This window comes from Colletotrichum orchidophilum, assembly GCF_001831195.1.
Source record: "Colletotrichum orchidophilum strain IMI 309357 chromosome Unknown Scaffold_97.1, whole genome shotgun sequence".
Lineage (NCBI taxonomy): Eukaryota > Fungi > Ascomycota > Sordariomycetes > Glomerellales > Glomerellaceae > Colletotrichum > Colletotrichum orchidophilum.
The window spans coordinates 170,069-190,620 of NW_019173053.1; the positions used below are offsets into that span (position 1 = coordinate 170,069).

The 20,552-nt window shown below is 52.5% G+C and overlaps 8 protein-coding genes across 8 annotated transcripts; 4 read left to right on the top strand and 4 right to left on the bottom strand.

Annotated features, from left to right (window-relative positions):
- Positions 1–946: 946 nt before the first annotated feature.
- Positions 947–5,380, bottom strand: CORC01_10141 (Urb2/Npa2 family protein; the record flags this gene model as incomplete). The annotated part of the gene is made up of 4 exons (XM_022621770.1): positions 947–990; positions 1,099–1,827; positions 1,879–5,200; positions 5,258–5,380. The coding sequence occupies 4 exons, from the start codon at positions 5,378–5,380 to the stop codon at positions 947–949; spliced, it is 4,218 nt and encodes a 1,405-aa protein (XP_022471775.1).
- Positions 5,381–5,664: 284 nt separating this feature from the next.
- CORC01_10142 (uncharacterized protein) lies at positions 5,665–5,992 on the top strand (the record flags this gene model as incomplete). The annotated part of the gene is made up of 2 exons (XM_022621771.1): positions 5,665–5,739; positions 5,798–5,992. 2 exons carry the CDS (start codon positions 5,665–5,667, stop codon positions 5,990–5,992), a joined length of 270 nt encoding a protein of 89 aa, XP_022471776.1.
- A 469-nt stretch (positions 5,993–6,461) lies between these two features.
- Positions 6,462–6,857, bottom strand: CORC01_10143 (uncharacterized protein; the record flags this gene model as incomplete). The annotated part of the gene is made up of 1 exon (XM_022621772.1): positions 6,462–6,857. One exon carries the CDS (start codon positions 6,855–6,857, stop codon positions 6,462–6,464), a length of 396 nt encoding a protein of 131 aa, XP_022471777.1.
- A 1,460-nt stretch (positions 6,858–8,317) lies between these two features.
- Positions 8,318–9,115, top strand: CORC01_10144 (iron-sulfur cluster assembly accessory protein; the record flags this gene model as incomplete). Its single annotated transcript, XM_022621773.1, has 2 exons — positions 8,318–8,668; positions 8,741–9,115. 2 exons carry the CDS (start codon positions 8,318–8,320, stop codon positions 9,113–9,115), a joined length of 726 nt encoding a protein of 241 aa, XP_022471778.1.
- A 388-nt stretch (positions 9,116–9,503) lies between these two features.
- CORC01_10145 (60S ribosomal protein L7) lies at positions 9,504–10,985 on the bottom strand (the record flags this gene model as incomplete). Its single annotated transcript, XM_022621774.1, has 3 exons — positions 9,504–10,130; positions 10,314–10,425; positions 10,972–10,985. 3 exons carry the CDS (start codon positions 10,983–10,985, stop codon positions 9,504–9,506), a joined length of 753 nt encoding a protein of 250 aa, XP_022471779.1.
- Positions 10,986–11,401: 416 nt separating this feature from the next.
- CORC01_10146 (40S ribosomal protein S14) lies at positions 11,402–12,187 on the top strand (the record flags this gene model as incomplete). The annotated part of the gene is made up of 4 exons (XM_022621775.1): positions 11,402–11,471; positions 11,585–11,657; positions 11,805–11,965; positions 12,036–12,187. The coding sequence occupies 4 exons, from the start codon at positions 11,402–11,404 to the stop codon at positions 12,185–12,187; spliced, it is 456 nt and encodes a 151-aa protein (XP_022471780.1).
- Positions 12,188–12,662: 475 nt separating this feature from the next.
- CORC01_10147 (SNF2 super family protein) lies at positions 12,663–16,198 on the bottom strand (the record flags this gene model as incomplete). Its single annotated transcript, XM_022621776.1, has 2 exons — positions 12,663–14,863; positions 14,923–16,198. The coding sequence occupies 2 exons, from the start codon at positions 16,196–16,198 to the stop codon at positions 12,663–12,665; spliced, it is 3,477 nt and encodes a 1,158-aa protein (XP_022471781.1).
- A 785-nt stretch (positions 16,199–16,983) lies between these two features.
- On the top strand, positions 16,984–18,420 carry CORC01_10148 (uncharacterized protein; the record flags this gene model as incomplete). The annotated part of the gene is made up of 1 exon (XM_022621777.1): positions 16,984–18,420. One exon carries the CDS (start codon positions 16,984–16,986, stop codon positions 18,418–18,420), a length of 1,437 nt encoding a protein of 478 aa, XP_022471782.1.
- Between the last annotated feature and the right edge of the window lie 2,132 nt (positions 18,421–20,552).

A 20,552-nucleotide genomic window follows, 5' to 3' on the forward strand; every position in this document is an offset into this window, starting at 1 on the left:
CGGAGGGTGATGTAATGAGCTGATGCCGGCAGACTTGCTCAACATGGCTGCCAGATTCTAGATCCTACCTTCGTGTCATATCCCAGGCTTTCTCAATCCGTCCAAGAGATGTACTTGCGGAAAGTTGAATAAGCTATTCACTGAAAGGGGGCATGGGTCAACCCTGATAGACCGGAATATTTCCTCTGCTTCCCTTTGTCAAGAAAACAATAGTTCCCATCGTACCGCCATGCCTCGAACAACACCCAACACCTAACCCCATGGGCCTGATCCAGTTACTAGGCTTTTATGCCCCCTCTTCTACCCCAGTCAAGTACGAGGGCGTAGTTGCCCGAGCCCGGGCAAGAGAGAGAAGGGGAATAGAATCCATCGCGATAGGCCCATGGGGTTGGGTGGAGTGGTCCGTGGCATGATGATGCGATTGGAGGCTTGATTTTCTTGACCAAAGGTGGTAGAGGAAAAGAGCAAGGACGAGGCAAGAAGAAAGGATGAGATCAACTTCCAGCTGCAGAGGGGATTTTTATGCCCGTTTTTCAGCATGAAGGCTTTCTGGAAGCGAAGGTCTTGGGGCAAGATATGTTGATTTAGTGTGGTTCCGTCGACGAGGACATCTACGGCATGTTAGTCACGCCGTGGCTCAGCCTGATACCAGCCATAAGGTTGAGAAGATATACCGTCTTGGATCGTCACGGTATATAGGCCATTTGGTAGCGCCACATGCGGCGTATCGTTTTGAAACGATGCTCGGCCGCTTCGATCTTGGGGGTATGGCTAATTTGGCCGAGTGGGTAGTTTGCCTAAGGTAGAAACACATAAGAGACCCGATAGCCTCATCAAGTGACACTGTCCTATTCTGTTGGCAAGGACTCTTCCTCATCGGATCTCCATTACCATGGAGACATTTTCAGGGCAAACGACTCACCGACGCGGAGAAATGGCTCTAACCTCACCAGGCCAGACAGTCGTTGAGAGCATAACGCATCCAGTATGCTGGAATCAAAAGTATAGATGGTCTTTGAACAGAATGTTGCATTATGTCTAGGGTATCTTGCACACAGCCTCCGCCAATTTTGTTCTCTCCGTCCTCCTCTTACACACCACTCCACTTGCCAAATTTGGTGTACCTCTTGTACATCTCCCTCAGGATCGCCCTTCCACTGGCGTCCATGCTATCATTCAGAATCTTCCTCACCTCGAGCGGCGTAATGTCGAACACGGAGTTCATGCCCGGCTCCAACGCCTCGCGGACCTCCCGCGGCACGTCCACATCCAGCTGCAGCTTGACGTACGCCATGAGGACGAGGTACATGTGCCGGCCAGCGGACCGTTTCGCCGCGTCAGTCGCTGAGTCGAGGGCGCTCAGGTGCTGCACGCGTGAGACGGCCGCCGCGGCCGGCTCGCACACGAGGGTGACGAGGCGGGTGAACTGCGCGGCGTGCTTGGCGCGCAGGGCTGGTGATGAGGGGTGAGCGAGGGCGCTGAGGAGTGCCTCGAGGGTGGTGATGAGGATGTGGTAGTGGCCCTCCAGACGGAGGCGGTGCTTCTTGATGATGACCTCCATCAGCTTGCAGAGCCACTGGTACACACTCAGCGATGCGTCGAGGAGGTGGCCTTGGTCCTTTGCCACGATCGCTGCCACCGTGCTGAGTGTTGTCTCTATGTTCCACTGGGTCATGGAATCAGACTTGACATCGAGAAGCTGCTGAAGTACTTCGGCGGTTCTGATGAATTCACGCACAGTCCCGGCCTGGACGAGGTACCTGATCAATTTGCCATGGGCCGTGGCCAAGTCAAACGTGTTGGACTTCTCGAGACCGACAGGAGATTCTGGAATTGTAATTAACATCAAAATCGATGCGAAGAGAGGAGAACACCTACCACTCATCTGGGCAACCACACGGCGGATGGCAAGCAGCTGGCCTTCGGAAGATGAGCCAGCCGCAGGGGCGGCGTCTGCCTCAACACCTACAAGGAGGCTCTGAACATACTGAACCTTGCCATTATAATCAAGACCAGCGACAGCGGCGTCGATGATTTCTTCCAAAGCGGACTGTCGGTTAAAGTCAGACAGGGGATCGAGAACTGCGCCACTCGACAGCGGTGTGGGCAGCGTGCTGCTGAAGAGCTGGCCGAAGGACGTCGGCCGAGAGTCTGCTACTTTTGACGGGAAATACTTGATGAGAAACGCTTGAAGTTTCCAGCCGCTGAAGTATCCGCTTGTAATCGCCTGCTGGCTCACCTCCTCCAACTGAGAAACCTTGATCTTGAGCCGCTCGATAGCGGGCTTTGGCAAAGCTTCAGCCGCGTCAAGTGCAATCAGGGCGCGATTGACAAGATCGCCTTTCACCTTCTGCTTCCGCCATGCTTTGGAGAAGTCACCCAAGGTGTCTTGAATGAGACTTCCCAAAGACGAAGCTATCTGATCGCTGTCGATGACAGCAACCTTGTCATCAGAACCAGCTTCGGGTAGCATGACAGAAAGCAGCGCCTTCAGCAGAGTCATTTGCACAGGGGAGACATCGCCACCAAGGCCCGTCAGAAGGTTGGGAATCTTGTCGAAGTACTGCGTGCGCCATTCCTGGTGATCGTTCATTTGTCGCACAGTCAATGTCGCCAATTGGAAAACAAGCTGGGTAAGACCTAGAGCCGTCTTCGAGCTGTACTCTGCGCAGACTTTTGCCAGGGAGTCGGCAATCTTCTGAAGGTCGGAGAACGCCATATTCTGGTAAAAGGTTGGCCTTTGCATCAGTTTGATCAGAAATCCCAGAACCAAATGCCAGTCTGAAGGATCCAGTTCGCCTGCCATGTGGACTTTCGGAATCAATATGTCCATGAGACGCTCCCTCTGCTGTCTCGTGATGGATTCATGGGGGATTCTTGACAGCTCAATCATGGCGGTCCTGCTTCGTTGCTCAGCCCAGGGCGAAGATTTACTCGAGGCCTTGCTAATCACGTCTATGGCGTGATCCACCACCTCAGCTGTGAGCTTCCTTTTGCAGAGATTGTTTTCGTTTGACGTGACCGCGTGCAGTACATTCCCTAGCCTTACGTCGCCGCCCTTGGGAGAGGTCTCGTCACCCAGGGCACGCCGTAAGTAGTCTGGCAAACCGCCCGAGGATTTGACAAGCAGAGCCATGAGCCTCGACGCAGCGAGGGGGAACTCTGCACAGAACTTGGGGACGTCAGAGACATATGAAATTGCAAAGACTCGAGAATCGAAGAGACCCTGGAGGTCTTCTACCTTAACCTTCTTCAACAGCCTCTCGATGAAGCTTGTGAGCAAAGAAGAAAGAACAGTATGGTCACGTCCATCTGGATACATTGACAGCCAGAGGCCATATGCGCACTCTAGAGCCTCGCACGTATCTTCGTCGTCAAATTTGGCTTTTTGTAATGACTTGGTGAGGTCGGTCTGGACCTTGTCCCAAAGAGCGGTAGCCTGTTCGTAATCTAGCCAGGAAACAGTCTTGGAGATGATTCTCCAGCGCAGGGAACGTATGTCCGAGGGTGTCTTGCTGGCTGACCCGACGTTCAACGCGATGTCGGCAAGCTTGCTTCCAACCACATCGGCATAGTCGTCCTTGGTGATTGCAGACGCGAGAGTGTTAAGGAAGATGAAGACTGCAGCCGGACGAAGTTCCTCTTGGTCTTCAACCCATTGCAGCAGATTGGCCAACTGCTTGGTGGTCAAGGACTTCTGGATGCCTCCAATCAGCGTCGGGTTGCGGTGTACCATGGTAAACCAAACAGGCCTGTCTCCGGAGCGCAGTCTTTTGTCTTCGAACTTGGAAATTTGATCGAACCACTTCTTCAAGAACGTCGACAAGTCGCGGGCGTTTTCAAAACCAGTAATCAACGACTCAATCAGTTGGCGCATGGCGTCCTCATCCGCCTCCGGGCCAACTGCAGTGATTCTGTCGCACACTTGGTTGAAGAGTTGCGAGCCCTCTTCGGATTGCAAGAAGATATCCGCGTCACATTTCGCAATGAGAGATAAGACACGCCAGTCGGTCTCGCTTGGGCTACCAGAAAGCGCGTATGTTTCACAGACTGAGAGAAGGTCACTCGGAGCGATGCGAGACTTGTTCGCGATTGCTTCGTCGAGGATTTCTCCCATCGCTTGCGACTTTTCGCCACCGGGCAGCTTTCTGATGGTACGCTCAGACATCTTGAAAATCTCCTGCATCCAAGCCTCTTCGGCCTTGGTTGTTGTGAGCCCACCAACCACTCTCGGGGCCGATGAAACAAGACTGTAAAGAATAGGAACTGAGGATAAAGCAATGCTTTGCACCATCGCGAAGCAGCGAGTAATGATCTCGAGATCCGTCTTGTTAAGGTACGCCGACCTCGCAGGCAGAACAAGGTTGCGCTGGAGGAACTTCTCGAGGTCGCGCGTCCATACTCTGGCCACTTGGTCATCTGTGCTCGACCGATTCTTGATCTTGCCAAGAATAGAGAAAGAAGTTCGTGAGAAGTGAGTCGCCACTTCGAGTGCATCGGCGCCGACCTGAAGATGCAAGTTCCAGGCGGATGCGAAGACCTTCACCCATGATTCTTGCCCCTCGAAGACTTCGGTGTCTGACGCAGCCAGAGAGAAGTCGCAAAGGGACAGCAGAGGCGAGAGCAACTCTACCGCCTCAGTCGCAGGCTGGGCAAAGAGCGCCTTGATATGTTCTGCTCCCATCCTGTCGTGGGCAGACCACTGTGCCGCCGGATCCAGTCGATCAAAGAGGTTCCTCAATGCGCTGAAGATAGCCTCCCCCGTTCCTAGGCAGCCCTCAAAAGATTGCAGAGTTTGCAGCTCGAAGACGGCGGCATTGGTCCTCTTCCTCTTCTTCGACGTGGAACCTGAGGTCTGGGCTTCGGTGCTCGGCTTCGCAACGTTCTTGAGGGTTTGTTGGAGAACCGTTATGAACTTTCGATCGGCGAGAGACTTTGCGAGGGAGAATAGAGGTATTCTCTGGAATGCGCAATCGAGAATGCGCCATGTCAGAGGAAATCGTCGGATCGTGTCGGCTTCGTCGTTGTTCGCTTTCATGACTTTGAGTAACCATCGAAGGACGCTCTCCTCAGCGGCAGAGAACGGCCCCTGGCTGGCAGAGGTAAGCTGCTTCCATACTCGATCGAGGTTTTCGCCATTGGCTCCGGGGCCGGTCTGGTCGAGAGATCGCACTGTCTTGACCAAGTCCCTATCTGACGTCTTTGGTAATGGTTAGTAGACAAGGATGGAGTTAAGTACATGGTCGATGAAACTTACAACAGTCTCAGAAGACCGGCTGGGGCTTGCATCGGTCATTTCGACATCCATGATAGGCAACCAACCACCGGAGACTTCGAAAGACGTACAGATCTTTTGAGTGCGCTCAGGTGTAAGTCGCATCGACTCCCCGCGATTTTTGGCTGGAGCTTTCCCAAAATTTCGGGATTCTGCCGCCCCACCTAGGCCAAAGGGGTCACCGAGAGTCACACCGAGACTTACCGCCCTCGGGTGTTCATCATCAATTTGCCGGCTCTCTCCGAAAACATCACTTGGTTCAATTCCATAGCTGAAGCTCCGATCTCGACAAAACCATTGCGCATCGAGTCAATTGTGTAAGCGCCGCTTCCCACCTCTTCGTTTGATCCGTTGACGCTGACGACGAGCTCCCCAGGGTATCGACGACCATGTCAGACACCTCCGTTCCCCCTCCCCCGAGCGCCGTCGCGCGGCCCGTCAGTGAGGCGCTTCTCAACGAGAAGGTAGCTACCCCAAGCAGTCACCAAGTTCGATAGCCCGAGATCTCTGACAGTGCTCTAGTGGGACCACTGCCTGTCCAACCTTCTTGTCAAATCCACCCTGGGTCTTGGCTTCGGCGTCGTCTTCTCAGTCCTCCTTTTCAAGCGCAGAGCGTGGCCCGCTTTCGTTGGTGTCGGTTTCGGAGCCGGACGCGCATACGAGGAGTGCAACTCTAGTCTGAAGCAGGCCGCCAGAGAGATCAGGAAGCAGGCATAAGATGCCACGACTGTCGATTCGATAGACGACGCGATCCGGATCGGAATACAGCTGTACAAACATACTACGTCACACGCACGTGAAGCTCGCTAGGGAGCCAGAAGCCGGCGGGCCCCTATGCGATCACCCTGAGGAGCCGGTAAACTAGGTTAGGGCGGAGACGAGCGAGGGAATAGAGTCTTTTTTATTTGTCTGTCCAACCTTGACTGTCCTGTTCTGCTCGCGTGCTACAACTCAGCTACCACGGATGGGGCGTCTGTCTTGCATTTGCGTCCTTCAACCACTTCTCGCCAAAGCGCTTCGAGGGTCTCCGAACAATGTGGGCGAATATTCTTTCATCATTCGAACACGTCGAATCTTCTGTGTCGGCCTCAGAGTGCTGGTTCTAGTCCAGGGGTGCATCGCTGAGTACAGTCGATGTGCCATCGAACTTTCCGATCCCACCGTTGCGCTCATCGGCGGCGTCTCTCTAAGGCCTAAAGATGTGCTTCGGTGCGAGGGAAGCCGTCTCATCTCTTTCCAGGAGATGGAGCTCGTTTCTCTCTTGTCCCGCCACCGAATCGCTTCGTCGCTGGACGCCGTTGATGAAAACCTGTGTCGTGTCGTGTGAATTCCATCTTTCCCGTCCAGTGCTTGCCGGAAAGCTGTTGGCCTCATGTTGGGCCCGAGAGCGTCTGGTTTTGATGCCGATTAGAACAATGAAACCAAGGATGCAGGCAAGAACGAAGATGGCAATGGCGAGACAGAGGACTTCTAGGGGTGTGGCCTCGGGCGTGTATGGTGACGGTTCAGGAGAAACTCTGTGGTCGTTTGGTAGACCTTTGCTGGCAGCCACATCTCTCGCATGTTTCATGAAGCTCGACATGTCTGCCGTGCTACCGGGATTTGGGACTTGAAGCCCTCCACGGCCGAAGTATGGCCTTGCTGCTCTGTGTCGTGTTGGCTTGAAGTTGTTGGCAAGGCCGAGTTTGTGAATTACAAGTGACATGGAGGACGGATGTAATAAGTAGGTATTTTAGGTGAGTCTGAGTTGTTCTCGAGAAGAGGTCCTAGGAGCGTCGTGGAATTGAGGTTGAGGAATGACTTGCGCGATGCACCACTCATGGTCTCATGCATCGCTGCTCGTCAGGGGTAGCTTCTGCTCAGCTTAAGCCAAGCAGCGCATACCAGCAGTTGCTATGGGCACTTGGAGGCTAAGCGCAGGTATATCAAGTCAAATAGTAGAAGGATGGAAAGCGCGGTCCTGTTCAGCCTTATCAGAGTCGAGGGATTCTGTCACCAGATCCAGTCGGAAAGATCGGTATCTCTTGCCATGGCTTTGACATTGAGAGCCTCGACTACAAAACTTCATGCGACGAGAAGGTACTGGGGACCTTAGATGGCCCATTTGGCTAACCCCAAGTCTTCCAATACTCTCAACAAATACTTATATGCTGTAGATTTTTTTTTCGACAAGTATAATAATAAAAAGGTAGAAACATACACTCCTTCTAATTGTCCTGCCAATTCAAATGCACACACAGTGGCCTGTGTTTGCGGTAGGTCACTGAATTTGAGATATTGAATGTCGCATTAACCTTTACGAACAGTTCAGACATCCGTTTTCGAAAAACATCAATCAATACTTGGGCGCCTATACAGATGGACCGTAAGGAGTGACAGCTATCACTACATCCGGTTTCCAGCGGCAATCTGATCTTGGCAGCTGCTTGAGCATTTGGTCGTACGATCGTCAATCAGGGCAGATTGCAGGACTAGCTGAGCAGACATGAAGAACCGTTGTCTTGAAGATGAAGTCTTGATAACGACAGGCACTGGATGTGCACAATTCAGTCCTCAAGTGGCTGACCGGAACCCGTCCCGAAAGCTCGGCGATTGCAGCTGCGTGCTCCGACAGATCCCCACATTTCCGAGGGACCGGCTCCGACGGCAGAGATGGCCGAACCGACCTGATGTTCCGCAAGGATTAGCTAACCGGCCAAGGCAGTCAGTCACTACCGAAAAGAAAAACTAGATGGTACAATGACAACTAAAGGAACGCAAATATTTACAGCCTGTCGCAGAGGGAGAGAAATTGAATAACAAGGTATCGAAGGCCTTGGTCAGGGAGTTGAAATCCGTCTACGACCATTGGACGAAGGCCATCAAGCTCCCCAGGCTGACTAATACCATAACCTTGCAAATGCCGCCACCTACCGCCCACCACCTTTTACATCATAAGCTACCTTGTTACCGAACATCAGCATCTTTACTTTTCTCTATCGCTGCCCCCGTTCAATAATTACCCGCTGTCACGACTCCAACAGCGAAACGGTACAGCCCAAAATGGCCGTTTCACTCCGATGTTTACACACGCCATCGAGCGCAACTATCTTCGTTCAGCTTGCGCGATGTACAACACCGACATCGAATTCCCCGGCACCGATCCTCTCGGTACTCGTTCCGAGATGGAAGCCCGCCACGACAACCAGAAGAGCCGGCTTCGGCACCACCCGCAAATGCAGAAGCGAGGGTGCTCCTTGGGGTATGATCCCGCAGCGGTTTAGGACGGTACAACAGCAGACCCGAGCTTTCACGGCTTCCGCCATGAGGAGGCAGACGAGATGCGCCTGGAACCCGAAGACGGATGAGGATGGCCAAGAGATGAAGCTCGATATCACGGAGAGAGCAGGCAAGGTATGTGCGGCCACACGCCATCAAGAATTTGGAGGAGTTTTCAAGGTCTGACGACTATGATCTGCGATGCAGCGTCTAGCAACCATCATGAAGAAGGACAACAACCCGAACCTCGCCCTGAGGATACAAGTCGAGAGCGGAGGCTGCCACGGCTTCCAGTACCTTATGAGCCTAGTGACCTTACCCGAGAGCGAGAGCGCGGAGGACTGGTCCAAGGTTGTTGGGGAGGACGACACCGTGTTTCAATACCTGCCAGAAGATGCCGACCCCTCCAGCGTAACGTTTGAAGGCCCCAAGGTGGTGATTGACGAACCGTCGCTTGATCTCCTCAAGGGGAGCAAGGTGGACTTCACGATGGAGCTCATCGGATCCCAGTTCAAGATTACAGACAACCCATATGCATCGAGCAGTTGTGGATGTGGGACCAGCTTCGACATCAAGATTTGAGACTGAGTCAACTTGGCTCGCACCAGAGGAGTGGGAGACATTGTAACGATTGGTATACACTTGTACAATATTAATGTACCGCGTAGAAACGCTGCTCTCGCATCAAAGTCTGGAGATCATGGCACATCACTACAATCACACATGCACAAGACATATACAACTCTCTGAAGAGGCTTGCATTGCTACCAGTTGAACAAGGAGGATGGAGAATCCAGTGGTCGTCAAATGATCAATTCACAAATTCCCTTTTGTGGTTATCAACGCCGCGCAACCGTGCCAATCATGTAAAAAACCCTTGGTATTCTCAAACCTGCCGAAGCCCGAGTAACTAGACAAACCCTGCCAAATCCCCTTTTTTGTTGATCATGAAGCCTTGCGAGCCACCAGTTTAGTTCATCTGGCGGATGAGAGCGTTGATCTTCTCCTCGCGGTTGCCAAGGTCACCACCCTCGATGAAGTGCTTGAACTTGCGGGGGCGGAAGCCACCAGTGGGGTTGGAGAGCTTGAAGGGCCAGAGGAAGTTGGAGGCCTGCTTGAAGTTGGGGCCGACGGTGTAGATCTCGTGGATGAGATCCTCCATGCAGACGATGCCATACTTGCCGAGGTTCTCCTCGATGATGGAGTTGTCGGTAAGAGCGACGCGCTGCTTGTTGACCTTTCCGTAACCGCGCTTGTAGACAAGCTCCTTGACGGACTTGAGGTTAGGGTAACCGTAGGCAACCCACGGCTCGATGATCTTGATCATCTCGGTGGTGGCCTTGGTGATCTTGATGAAGACTCCGTTGTTGATCTGGAGGAGACGGAGGAGCTGGAGGATCTTGCGGGGCTTGGGGGCGATCTTGTTGATACCCTTGATGCGGATGAGGAAGATCAGGTTGGCCTCAGCGGGAACGTAGGCGGAGTCGTTCTCGCGGGCAACGCGGGAGAGGCGGACCTTCTCGCGCTCTGCGTCGCGGTACTCCTTGACGTACTTCTCAGCACGCTTGAAGATGACACCACGCTTCTCCTTGTTGGCCTTTAGGAATCATGTTAGCAACTTATTCCTTGGATCATATGTGCAATTAAAATGTGATGAATCCGGTAAGTGTCAGACCCGAAAGAAGGTTGATTCCAACAGCATCGACCGTAGTCTAGTCGTGAAGGTATGTTGTGCATCATGTAGGCGGGGATTGGGAGCGGTTTGGATGGTAAAACTTACAGCCTTGCGCTTCTCGGTGGCCGAGTTGCGCTCAGCGCGAGCCTTCTCCTGAGACTTGCGCTTCTTGAGGAGGGTCTCCGGAACCAGAACCTGGTTGGAGGTGGGGACGGATCTGTTGGCGCACATCAGATTAGTACGCAGTCCGACATACTGCAAGCAGCATGGGTAGAGCGCCGATGCGAGAACTGTAGCTGAAGCGCGACATTCTCGCTGTGGCTAACTCGAAGTCATGACTTTGATCGGTGAGCAGGCCAGGCAGATGCATTGTCTCTAACAGAGCAGCAATCACCGCGGCATGGTGCTCATCCGACAACACCTCAAATCACAGCAAAGTGTTCGAGAGTAGATGCACGCATGTAGATGGCCCAAGAGCAGGCTTTTCAGCACTACGCCAGTGGCCCGACAAGCGGCAATAGTTTTGAGGGAGAACGAATGACCGTTCATCCCCAACACCCCGAGCACCGTCTCTCAATCCGCAAGCCATATTCCAGGACATGAAGGAAGGAGGGAGGTCGCCCAGGAGGGTTCGAGCTGAGAGCCAGGCATTCACTTGGTGAATGCAAGAACTTCAGCGGGAGGACCACGACAATCTGCAAGACATCGCAAACGGGACGAGGGGTGATGCTGCCGCTGCTTTCAAGAGCACTGGTGTACATACGTAGTGGCAGCCATTGTGAAGGCGGGTTTGGTTGTCGTCGGCGGTTGTCGTCGAAAATTGGTCGCTGAATCAGAAGAAGGAGGGAAAAGAGAAAAAGCCCAGTGCGGGATCGCAGAAGTTTTACCCAAAATTTCTCTGGATCCGCCTGGGGCTGGTGCAGGGGCCACACTTGCAAATCAAAAATTCTCACCGCCCTGGTTTTTTCTCGCTTAGGTAGGGTTTCTCAAGACGCTAAGCCCGTCCTGGCGGTTTTGCCGCTGCCAACCGCCCAACCCCCGTCAGGGCATTCTCGTCCACTTTTTTGTTCGTGCCGGGCGGGCTTGTGAAATTTCGTTTGGGATTCTTGTGAGAGACGGATCGAGAGAGCTTTCTTTGCCAACCACTCCGACTAACCACCACCGAAGACAATTCGCCAAACACAGCAGTCACGATGCCTCCCAAGTCCAAGACCGTCCGTCCCGCCCAGGAGAACATCTCCTTGGGTCCCCAGGTCCGCGAGGGTGAGTTTCATTTGAATCTCTTCCATTTGTGAAGTCGCTGCGCATGCGCTCCCATGCGCGGCCTTCAGTAGAAAAATGAAGCATTTTTTTGCTAACTACCCCGCGATCTCTAGGCGAGCTCGTCTTCGGCGTTGCCCGTATCTTCGCATCCTTCAACGACACCTTCGTCCACGTCACCGATCTTTCGTAGGTCTCACCATACGCCGTTCTGCTTGCGAGTCCCGGAATCTCCTCCGGCCCTCCGGCCGAAACCTTCCCTGCTCGTGGGCGAACATGAAGACTATATTCAAACCTTTGGTGTGCGAGATGGCTAACGTGTCCGGGTGATTCCAGCGGCCGTGAGACCATCTGCCGTGTCACTGGTGGTATGAAGGTCAAGGCCGACCGTGACGAGTCCTCCCCCTACGCCGCCATGTTGGCCGCCCAGGACGTCGCTACCCGCTGCAAGGAGCTCGGCATCACTGCCCTCCACATCAAGATCCGTGCCACCGGTGGTAAGTTCTCTCGGAATTCTCGAACCCCTTCTCGTCAATGAGCCGTCGCGCTGATTCAATTCACCCTCAGGTAACGGCACCAAGACCCCCGGACCCGGTGCCCAGTCTGCCCTCCGTGCCCTGGCCCGTTCCGGCATGAAGATCGGCCGCATTGAGGACGTCACCCCCACGCCCTCCGACTCTACCCGCAGAAAGGGTGGTCGCCGTGGTCGTCGTCTCTGAGCGCCCGGTTATACATCACCTGGGTGGCTTCCGTGGGACAGGAGCGCTCGTTATTTGGTTTCTTGGTGGCATCGCGAAAAACGCGGGGAACGGCGCCATAGCCTGGTCCCTATTCTACGCACTGTGACATGCCTTCTGCTGCGGGCGACAGTATCTATCGTAGACAGAATAGAAACTCGCCATATATGGCCTGAACTGAAGAGTAGCTCCTGAACCCTCGACAAAATTGTGCACACATTCCAATGCATCTATGTGATGTGTGAAATAAAAGGCAGTCACTGGCTCTGCTTCATTCTCTTTTTTCAATTCTTGGTTCTATCGAAGGCATGGAATCGGTCTATCTATAACCAGCACAGATGTACATCGCCACTTCGTCGGAGACTCATCATGGGCCCTCTCTTGCGCACGCTGTTCTCCTGATCCCTGGCTCTCACACCTTCATTCTCAAGCCATCCACTGGGCATTTTCCCAGCTGCTATTTAAATGAAGGCTTCAACGTCCAGGTACCCCTTCCTGTACCACTCGTCTTCCCCAGGACGGCCACCTTGTCCAGCGCACTCTTGAAGTCGTCCGTCTGTTTCGGAGTTTTGCAATACGGGTTGAAGTGATCAACCAGCATCTTGGTGACTGATTTGCCTCCTTGGCGTCTCATGAAAGCCTGGATCAAGGGTATAAAGTCTTTCTCCTTCAAAGGTTTGTCCGCACCTGGAGTATTGGCCCGCGAGCTGGAGCCACTAGTCGGCTGGCTGAACCCCTGACGATCCGCTAGGGCAGACATAACAGCCGAAGAATTCACTCCCCGGCGCCGCGGTGCAGTAGGCCGGCCTCCCTCGCCGATCTCGCCGGTCCAGGTGACGGTTCCGATGGGGGTGCGGCGCGCAGCTTCTCCAGACCGTCGCAAATGGGCGGCAGCCTGCGCAGCTATCTTGTTCGCCTCGTGTCGGTTCATGGCCTGATCAGCCTGTACCTTCTTCTTGCCATTCATGATTTGGTCATGTTCGTAGGCGCTATCCACGGTTCGGGAAAAGAGGTTCTCGGTTATTCGCTTCTCCTCGCCGTCGTCTGTAGGTTCTGTGAACTCCTCCATCGCAGCGACGCCGGAAAGTTTGCGGACTGTGTCAACCTCATCTTCTGCCTTGACTGAGGAGATGGGTACGGCGTTCTTCGACGGCTTCTCCAGCTGACTGTGGCCCTCTGACTGGTTGAACTTGACTTCTGCACCCTCAAATACCTTACTTCTGTTGGCGCTGGCCATACTGTGGCTATTGTCACCAAAGCTGAACAGGTCATAGAGGTCGGATAAATCAAAGTTGGCTCGCTGCTTCGGATCTCTGAGGACTTTGTTCGTCATGAACTGCTTGAAGATCTGGCGGTGGTAAATCTTCTCCTCGATAGTACCTGATGTCATCAACCGGTAAATCGCAACCGGCTTTGTCTGGCCGAGTCGCCAAGCTCTCTCGCGTGCTTGCAAGTCTGTCGACGGATTCCAGTCAGGATCATAGATGATGATTCTGGTTGCACCAGTCAGGTTGACACCCAAGCCGCCCACCTTGGTTGTCAAAAGAAAAACGTCAACTGAAGGGTCATTGTTGAACTTGTCAATCAAAACCTGTCTCTTCTCGATGGTAACGTCTCCATCCATGCGAAGGTAGTTCATTCCCTCCATCTTGCCGATGAAGTCTTGAATTATGTCAAGCATAATTTTGGTTTGAGAGAATAGTAACGTCTTGTGCCCAAACTTTTTCCACATTGGAAGAAGATCGCCAACCATCTGTAACTTGCCAGATCTCCTGGGACTACCCCAGTCATATCCCGGTTGGCTCTTCTTATTCACACTGACGAGGTCTGGGTGGTTACAGATCTTTCGCAGGGTATCGATTCCGGACAGGGATTGACGCTTTTTGGCCATGATCTGGGAGACGGCATCCGAATGAATGTACCTGATGTACTCCTCGTTTTGTTCCGGCGTCAACTTGCAGAACAGCACCTGCTCTGTCTTCTCTGGCAGATCTGACGCCACGTCGACCTTTAGCCGCTGAAGCAGATATTGACTGATTGTCTCCTTTAATGTCGTTGCGCACTTCTCAGCAGTCAAGACCGCAAGATTGGTTGCGTTTGCGTGACCACCCATCTTGATGGGAATCTCGAACTGTTGTCTGAAGTTGACGAGAGTCCCTAGGCGCATGGGGAAAATGAAGTCAAATAACGACCACAACTCAGTGAGATTGTTCTGGATTGGTGTGCCCGAGAGAATCAGTCGATGAGGCGTATTGAGACACTTGGCTTGGTATGTGACATTCGCGTTGGGAGTGCGAATTCTGTGGCCTTCATCGAGGATGGCGTAGCCCCATTCTAGGGACAGCAATTGTTCTCCGTAAGTGTTCAGGCCTGCGTACGTGGTGACCAGAACGTGTCCATGCTTGGCAACACGCCGGACGATACGCTCTGCGGCGTCACGATTCGTTCTATCTCCAGGATATGTTTCGTCATCATCATCTTCAGCCATGTTCACCATGCCGCTGCCAGATGAGTGTAGAATCGACACTCTCAATGGAGGCCACCATCGGTGAAATTCATTGACCCACTGCTGCATGACAGTCGCAGGGACAACTACGATGACGGGTTTGTCGAGCTTCTTGGTGTAGTGTAATGCCGCAACGAAAGCAATGGCTTGCACTGTAAATCGTGTTAGTATAAGCTACATTGCGTTCGTCTGCCATAACAAATCATCTTACCTGTCTTTCCCAGACCCATCTCGTCCCCAATGATGCCGCCTACGCCCTGTTCGTAGAGCTCTGCAAGCCAATGAACGCCGGTCTTCTGATACGCGAAAAGAGACGCATGTATGTCTCCTGGGAGCCTCAGTCCATTGTCAAATTCGTGATCTGGCTGATCAGGTGAAGGCTTGAACCACTCTTCTTCGCCATTCTCTTCAGTTGAGACGTCACCGCCAGCATTGCCCCTTTGTTGTTGACGAGCTCCGCTCCGTCTTCTGACCCAGTCGGCAAGGCGGGCTTGATAGATCGCCTCTTTCCCGTCGTCGACGCTGCTAAGGTCGACTTTTGTGTTGCCAACAGTCACTGTATTCTCTGAAGCCTTTTTACGCTTATCCTTCTTGTCCGTGGTCGTGCCTTTCTTACGTTTGCGACCGGTAGCTTCTTCTTCACTAGTATCTGAAGCGTACTGGCTCTCTAGCGAACTGGCAGCTGACGCATCAAACTCGTCGGATGATGCTTCTTGGTCCACCTTGCGCTTTTTCCTCGGCCGTAGAGAGAACTCTGTCTCCGCAGATACCGGGGCTGTCTCTGGATGTTCCGCGAATCCCGGCATCCGCAGTACTTGATGAGACTTTGGCTCTTCATCGTCGCTTTGGTACTCCTCCGCAGCTGCATCCTGCTCAGCTTCGACAAGAACATCTGCTAGTTCGCCTTCGAAACCAGCAGGTCGTTCACCACCAATATTGGCAAAGGGTGTGATCTTTCCTGTCCTGACTAGGAATTCTCGGTGCGACTCGCCAGCCAAGCGCTTAGACTTGCTCTTGACAGGATCCTCCACAACTGCAATCTCCTCCTGTCTCTTATCAATACGAGCTTGGCAGTCAGAGATGTCGTTGATAGCATTCTCGATCTCTAGGTCCAGCTTGTCCAGTTCCTTCTGTATGATCCGAGACTGATAAGGGTTCCGACGAGCTCCTTCCAACTTCTTCCGTTGGTCTACTCTTTTTGCCTCGAGTTTATCTTTGGTGGCTTCAAGTTTCTCAATGCGCTGCTTATCCTTTTTGTCTTCTGCCTCAATCAAGGCAGCGTTGGCCTGTGTTGTGATATCGCGCTCTAGATCATCTTGATCGCGGATATCGGCTGTGATGGTTCGCAAGAAAGCCGCCTCGTCGCCATCGCCATCGAGATGAGATTCTGTGGTTCCGGGTGCGCGGGATTCAGTGCTGGGAGCTGAGCTGGCCTCCTGTGCTGCCTCAGCACCTTTGCCATTGTCTTCTTTGTCGGACGACATCATGAGATCTAATGCTCATCGACTTTTATATATCCATGCCCGAGTGTTCAGGTCGCAACCATTGCAGTGGTGAAATTTCACAGTGCCAATTTTCATGAGCCAGTTGAGGGATAGAGAGATGAACGGCCAGGCTGGTTGTAGAAAAATAGGAAGTCGAGTGATTTTGGCGATGACCATGTGGCAGAAAGGCTTGTAGGTACCTGGCTACATGCGGAACTGCCTACGACCGGCGACCACCAGTATCTGGAACCCAAAAGACTGCCGTGAAGATGATGATTTGTGGTTTCTGAGGTGACTCACTCCGGTGAGTTTGTGAGGCACAGACGTAGGCAGCAGCGCGTCGGGCTTGGGCGTCCACCAGCGATCTGCTCCGGAAAACGATGACGCCACGGCGAGGCAGGAGCGAACGGTTCGCGCGGTCAGCTGCTCTGGACAGGGATCTTAATTGGAAAAATCAAAGGCGAATTTGATTGGTACAATCTGGATCTACTAAGGTAGCCCATTCTCACCTGCCCGGAACTGCCTTAGGTAAGTCCCGCTCTTCCCTAGCCACAACCAATACCTAATGGATCAGCCACGCCTGACTAATGCATCGCCCTGCGGGATGCAGGAGCTCCTTACCTAAGGTAGTGTGGATGTACGCACCTGACTACTCATCTTGCTTCGCCTGTCTGACTTTATGCCATTGCCGGAAACTGACTTCTCCCAAGCCAATTGTATCAAGCAGATAGAAAACTTCGTATCTGAACGCTTCCACTGAAAGTCGCTATTGTTCTCTGCCTACGACCATGGCTGGTTGGAGGCCTACGCCTGGCATTCTTTCAACAACTGGCCGCGGCCTAAGGTCTATGCAACTCTCCTCATCGACCATCCGGGGTGCTTCCAAGATGGCTCCCGTCTGGCTACAGCCCTACCTCAATCATTCGCTCGAAAAGGAATCACCCAAACTCTATGCTTGGGGCCTGTCCAATTTGGAAGACCAACACGTAGTCTCAAACCCATCAGCTAGCCGGCGGGATGGCTCGATATCTCGTCAACAACACTGCAGCCCCCGACAGCGCATCTACATTCTTGGCGTTGGAAACCTCGGCATTCTTTTCGCCAGCTCGCTTGCATCTCTGTCGAATCCACCGCCGATAACCCTCGTTGTTCATCGCAAAGATCTTCTCGAGTCATGGAGACAGCAACCAGGTATCGAGATCACTCGAGGAGACTTTACGCACAAGCATTTAGATTTCGATGTTGAGCTATGGTCCGAAGAAGAACCGCCTATTGGTCCGACAAGAGAGGTTGCTGATGGACAGGGGATTCCGAATCTCATCGTCACAACGAAGGCATCCCAGGCTCTTCCGCAGATCGATCGAGCACGTCGCTATCTCAATGACCTCTCCACGGTAGCTTTTGCTCAGAACGGCATGTGCAAACTTTGGCCACCTCATGGCGATACTTACATAACTTCGCGGTACTTGGATGCATCTGCTTCTCATCCCAATTGGCTGGCTTGCGTGACAACTCATGGAGTAACTTCCTTGGGCCAGTTCAAGAGTCTCCATACCTCTGAGGCAGACCTCAAGGTTGGCCTTGTTTTCCCTAACAGCTTTGCTGACAGCGCCTCTTATTTATTAAATCTATTTTCTCAATCACCTCATCTCAACGGTCACGTTGTGGAACGTGACGAGCTATGGATCCTACAGCTAGAGAAACTCGTCGTCAACTCCGTCATCAACCCGCTGACCGCCATTCTTCGATGTAAAAATGGCGATTTGTTCACCAAAAAAGATGGAGTGATTGCGAAGCTTATTGATTCTTTGTTGATGGAAGCGAGCAATGTCCTTCAAGCCTTGATCAAGGACCGGAGCACCGAATCTATCCTGCAGATAGTCCCTAGCATGACCTCGCCAACGGAGGACGAGATGACTCGCAAGTACGGACGTCAGCGCCGCGACCTCTTGGATCGCTTTTCCGAGGAAAGACTCAAGGATATGCTTTACAGTGTTGGACACAAGGTCAGAGACAACACAAGCTCGATGCTTCAAGACGTTCGTGCTGGGAAACCAACCGAAGTCAACGAGTTCAACGGATGGCTTGTTGAGATGGCTGCCTATCTTGAGGGTGAAATTGACGTTGTCCACCACAAGAATCTCGTCAATCTCGTAGAAAGTGGCACTGTGCTGAACGAAGAGTCTCTCGGCCAGCATTTTTCCAACCTGACAGACTATAATTAGGCTTGCCAATGCTAAATATCAATGTTTACACCGCTTGGCCTGGATCACAACGCAACGAAACCACCTAGCGAGTCACTGAAAAAGATGCGATGACACGCTTACGTTCCACAGATCATCATCGATCCTACTCCAGCACTTTACGAGATCGATCACGATAATACTGGAATTATTAACGGTCCAGGGTACAACCCTTCTGATGCTCAACCCATTCCAATAACCCAAGAACCCGCAAACCAGACGAGACCGGCATGGCGACCACCTGACTACTGAGTGGTTATGAGTGGATTGAACGAACGCCGAAGACGAAGCGCCTCGTTTCGTGGTTTTGCCGTACAAGCTGCTAGACAATCTGAGCTCGATACTTCGTACAACGGTACCGTACTTTGCCGGGCGAGTTCCTTCCGTCTAGCAACCACAATTCTCGATGAGCCGCTCGCCAAACTCGCGGTATGTCAACGTGGTCAAGTCTCCTCCAAACGTTACCCGTATTACAAGGCAATCCCCGAGCCTGTTAGCCTGGTTGTTGTGGCGTTGCACTCCAGGTGGTCTCCTTCATTTGCCACATTCGCTTACTTGCCGCCCCTTAAGAGATAACATTATAGCCATAATATCAGGCATGATATACTGGTATACCGCCACGAGTATCGCGCCAGGGGCGGTTGGAACATCAGCGACCACCGTGGGAGGACCCGGCCAGAAGACTTTCCCTTCCAAGGAAATGCCCACACTCTTGGCCCCTCAGGATTTTCACCCGCCGCTTACCTTTTGCCGACGATGCCGGTGAGGCGTGTGGGAGAAACCTCATGCGAAGGAGGCTACGACCACACCCTCTGGCATTTCATGATGGACAGTCTCTTCACCCAACCAGGAGCGTTTCTTGAGCCCGCACTGCCTTCGCACTTTTTCTCGTCACAATCCGCATCGTGTTGATGCCATCACGGAGCCCCGAAGTTTGTTCGACACGCCAAGAAGAAGCACCAATTATGGTGAGAGCAGATTGAACACCAATAACTACGCAGTGAATCATCATCATGAGTCCAAATGACAGCATTGTCAACTCAAACAGCGGAAGCCAGGAGTGCACCAAGTTCTGCCCACACAATCTCGATATTGATCTGTCATAAGAAGTGGATCGCCAGTGGCGGGCCATCAGTTCAAAAACGTTGAAAAGCTCGATCTGGAGTCAGCATGGATCTTGGGATCATCTGGCTTGAAATCAGGCCATTTCCGTAATAGCAGCAAGATCTGGTTCCTTGCATTCGGTCTAGAGCTTGCTTTTTCTCCCTAAAGCATGTCAAACCCTGGATGTTCGATGGTAGGCCGACGGATTGCCAAGCAGCCAAAGAAGAAGCGGAATGTAGGGTACACAGAAACCCAGAGAGCTCAATCCAATAAGGCCCTCAATCCCCTCTGCTGAGTTGTCGCGTCGCCATGCAACAATCATGACCGGCAAATACTTCTCTGGAATTTGAGAGAACCGCGCGGTAGAGAGAACGGCGGACCCAACGATTGCTAATCATCAGCGCTCCATTTTCCAACATATGGATCCAACTCATCTTGATGCCTCAATTCTCCGATTGGCCGACAGGGGTCGAGTGAAAACTTCCGGTGCACATTTGACGGAGATTTTTTTTTTTTTTGGGCGATGCATGTCTGATCTGATGGGCTCTTGTAAGCCCATTGGCAATTGCGGAGACTGTGGACGACATCAATTCCGTCAAGGCTACGTTCAATAACATCCCACAAGCGAGTGGTCTTGGGGCAATAAAACTCCCTGACCAAAAGAATTTATAGGTGGAATTTCAGGGATATTCTAGTACACGTCACGTTCACTTCGAGCTGGTCCCAAGTTTTCCAGGTTCCACGGAGGACCAAGTCTTGATTGGCGCTCGAATAGGCACAAGGAACAAACACGGTTGCTGGGTGGTTACATTGCAGCGTCGACCCGCATGACGCACCTTCGAAGAGATTGTCTTGCCTAGCCATTAACGTACAATTCTTTTTGCAAGGCTCGGAAAACAACAAAGCTCCCAAGGAATTTTTTTAAAAAAAAAATTTGCTTAAAAACACCTGATGGTAAAATGGAAGAGACCCTTATTAATGTACGGAATTATGCTAAACCTTTTAAAAAT